This window comes from Vigna radiata, chromosome 4 (assembly GCF_000741045.1).
Source record: "Vigna radiata var. radiata cultivar VC1973A chromosome 4, Vradiata_ver6, whole genome shotgun sequence".
Taxonomy (NCBI): Eukaryota; Viridiplantae; Streptophyta; class Magnoliopsida; order Fabales; family Fabaceae; genus Vigna; species Vigna radiata.
The window spans coordinates 10,513,592-10,516,951 of NC_028354.1; the positions used below are offsets into that span (position 1 = coordinate 10,513,592).

General features: G+C 35.5%; 1 protein-coding gene across 1 annotated transcript; it reads right to left on the bottom strand.

Annotated features, from left to right (window-relative positions):
- Positions 1 to 749: 749 nt before the first annotated feature.
- On the bottom strand, positions 750 to 2,426 carry LOC106758831 (UDP-glycosyltransferase 72B1-like). Its single transcript, XM_014641824.2, has one exon. It carries the CDS (start codon positions 2,366 to 2,368, stop codon positions 971 to 973), a length of 1,398 nt encoding a protein of 465 aa, XP_014497310.1. The 5' UTR covers positions 2,369 to 2,426; the 3' UTR covers positions 750 to 970.
- Between the last annotated feature and the right edge of the window lie 934 nt (positions 2,427 to 3,360).

Here is a 3,360-nt window from a genome sequence, read left to right on the forward strand (position 1 = left end):
AAAGACCAATAAAGTGATGACATGTGTTCCGTTGTCAAAAAAGTAGTCAAAAAGTGTTGTGAAAGTATCGTCCAATTAAAAAGTCCTTGCAAGACTATCTAACTACTTAACTTTTTTCTGTTTTGTTTGCGTCTTAAGCATCATCTTTTATAAGAGAATATAGGACTAGTTGCTGGGATACAATGGCTTATGGACAAATTATCCTACAAGACTGAACGCTAATAATTTACCTAACTGTTCAACAACATATATTTTAAGAATAATTAACATTAACCAAATATTACACAACCATTAAAAATTCAAAAAAAAAAAAAACTCAAGCAACGAAATAAAAAAACTGAACCTTACCTCGAATAAAACTTACCTGAAAAAGCACTACTATTGGCAGCTATAAGTGTGAAAAGAAGGAGAAAATGTAATAGATAAATTAAAACAGATTTAATATCATCTCAAAGATATTATAGGAAAAGATAAGACTATTATATATATCTTTAAGAATGATAATTTAGATTATCTTTTTATGATTTTATATATTTTTATATCTTAATAAATACATAGAGATAGAAGTAGTGCATACCCCATTTTCGGTGTCACATTACTTATCTTATAATCATCTAATGAAATATCTATTATTCTATTTCATTACTCAATTTCGAGGATATACACGTGTCTTATGCATGGTTTGAGTTTGTGGTTTGTGTCCTATAATATGAGAATTTACACAACATTTTACGTTGAGTGACTTTTGCTTGCAAGAAATGACTTAAAAATAACATATACTTTTCTATGATCAAACTCGAAATTCAACTTAAAAGTAAATTAATATGTCGCTCACACGTGTCAAAGATACATCTTCTAAACAAGTCAACCTCCAATAACCACTTAATCACTTAATGCAGAAAGGAAAGAAATTAGGAAGAGCATACGTTTAGAGAACAATTTAAGAAAAAAAAAAAAAGGAACTAGTTTCCTATTTACCACTCAAATTTTCCCATTCACTGGCCAACTCTAACAAGGTATGTTTTGAAGAACCATCTTTGAGTGCATGAGCAGCAAAATCTTTCAAAGTCCTCATTTTTTCACGCATTCCTTTACCTATTTCTCCTTTCATCAAACACTTTATCACCTTTGCAATTTCCTCCTTTTCCACTATGCCATCCTCGTTAAATCTTGGCCTCAATGCCACTTTCAGTCTTTCGGATAACATCACTGCATTCATCCTCTGCTCTGCAAAGAGTGGCCATGTTATCAAAGGCACTCCCTCTTGCACACTCTCCAAAGTCGAGTTCCAACCACAGTGGCTCAGGAACCCACCAACTGAACTGTGACCAAGGATCTGAACCTGAGGTGCCCATGAAGCCACAACCAAACCTTTTTCCTTTGTCCTTTCCAAAAACCCTTTTGGTAAGAATTGCAAAGGCTCCTCCTCTGCAGCCTCAAGGTAAGCAGCATTTGGTAAATTACTTGGTGCTCTCAAAACCCATAAGAACCTTTGACCACTCAATTCCAAACCCAAAGCTAGCTCATCGATCTGGTGTTGAGACAGTGTTCCACCACTTCCAAAATTAACATACAACACCGAACAAGGTGGCTGCTTGTCCAACCATCTTAAACACTCATCATCCTCATTGTTTGACCCTTTCTGTGTAATGGGTCCCACAGGGTACAGTTTGATCTTCCCATTTACCGATTCTTCCAATGCTCTTATAGCACCTGGTTCCATTTCTAAGAAGGCGTTCATGATAATCCCATCAGCTATAACCATCGCTTTGGCGCGTTCAAGCAAACTCTTGTAAGCTTCACTTGATCGATTTTGGGTTGGGGCAGGAAGATCAATCCCCAAGAGTGGTACACAACCTGGTAACTTTATAGGTTCCGCCAGATCCTTAAACTCAACTGAAACCTCCTCATCAAGTTTTGGCAGATGTAAGCATAGGGACAATGCCATAGCTGAACCAGGACAGTAAAAATAGGACAAGGCGTGGAGCTCCTTTGCAAATTCCAAGACTTGGAATGCGAAAACATCAACCACCAGTGCAGTTAAACGGACTTTAGATGACAAGGATCTGAGAACCTCTTGTATTGACGGGAGAGAAAGAGTAACGGTGAGTTGAATTTGGAGTCCCATGTATAGTCCTTGGGGAAATTGTTCTTTGCTGATTGGAGGAAGAAAGATGGAGTCAATGTTTGAAGGAAGAGTTTTAAGGTAAGCTATGGAGGATTCTGGGGGTGACCCAAGTGAGGGAACGATGCAGGTGACATGAAAATTTGGCTGAAGGTTGACAAGTCGCTTAGTGAACTCAACAATAGGGACTAGGTGGCTGAAACCAGGACTAGAAACAACAGCTATATGAACTGTTTTTGCCATGAACACAGACCAAAGACTACGGTTTTGTTTCTCTCAAAACGATGCAGAATTTTTGACCAGAGTGTCTCGTATAAATATACCGAATCACTGAGTTGTCGTTATCCACGTAGCAAACCTTGCTTTGGCTTTCTTAGTTTTAACGTTATTTGCGCTTATCTTTGAAAGTTCATGATGTAAGCGCTTATGCACTACTTCGCCTATACATTTATCAATTACGAATTTCCGCTCGGACTTTTCTCTAGCATGACATGGTTGTGTCTTGTGGTTGCTGAGGTGACTTTGGTCTCTGTTTATACCTTGATTCTCCCTCACAAATCCTCAAAGTCCAATTACTTGTCAGTCAAGAGTATTTTAATGGTTTTATAAAAAAAATGTCTCTTTCATTGGAAAATTTTAAGAGAATTTGACTTTAAAAATATATAGAAATAATTTAATTATTGAAATTTATAGAATATTAAATTTCGTAAAAATAAAAGTTTGAAATCTTTTATCTTATTCCTCATATTTGCCTTCTTTTTTATTGTTTTTTCAATAATATAGTGGTGAGTTCCAAGTTTATTTCTTTATAAATAAGTTTTGGTAGTGTATTTCATAGACTGGTAGGTGAACCTTCAATAGTAGTTTATGGGACATAAGGGATCATCTTAATCGATCGGTTTCACTTTTGTAGATGATTGCTCGATCACAAATTAATTAGAAGCAGCATTACAAATTCAGTATAATTAACAAAATAAAACACACTTATAAGATATTGGGTTGTAATTGGATCAATCATAATTAAAGACTCATTCTAAAACATATAATTAAGAAGGTAAGTGATTTTATTTATTGAACATTTAAGAAGTAATTGTGAATCGATAATAATATTAAACTTACTAAGCGTTAGAGTACCTTTGATTGACAAGAATCCACCCGTTCGCCCTGGACTTCGGTGGAGTAAAGAAAAGAAAGGACATCATAAAAAGACAATAGTGAAAATCGAAAAGGATAAC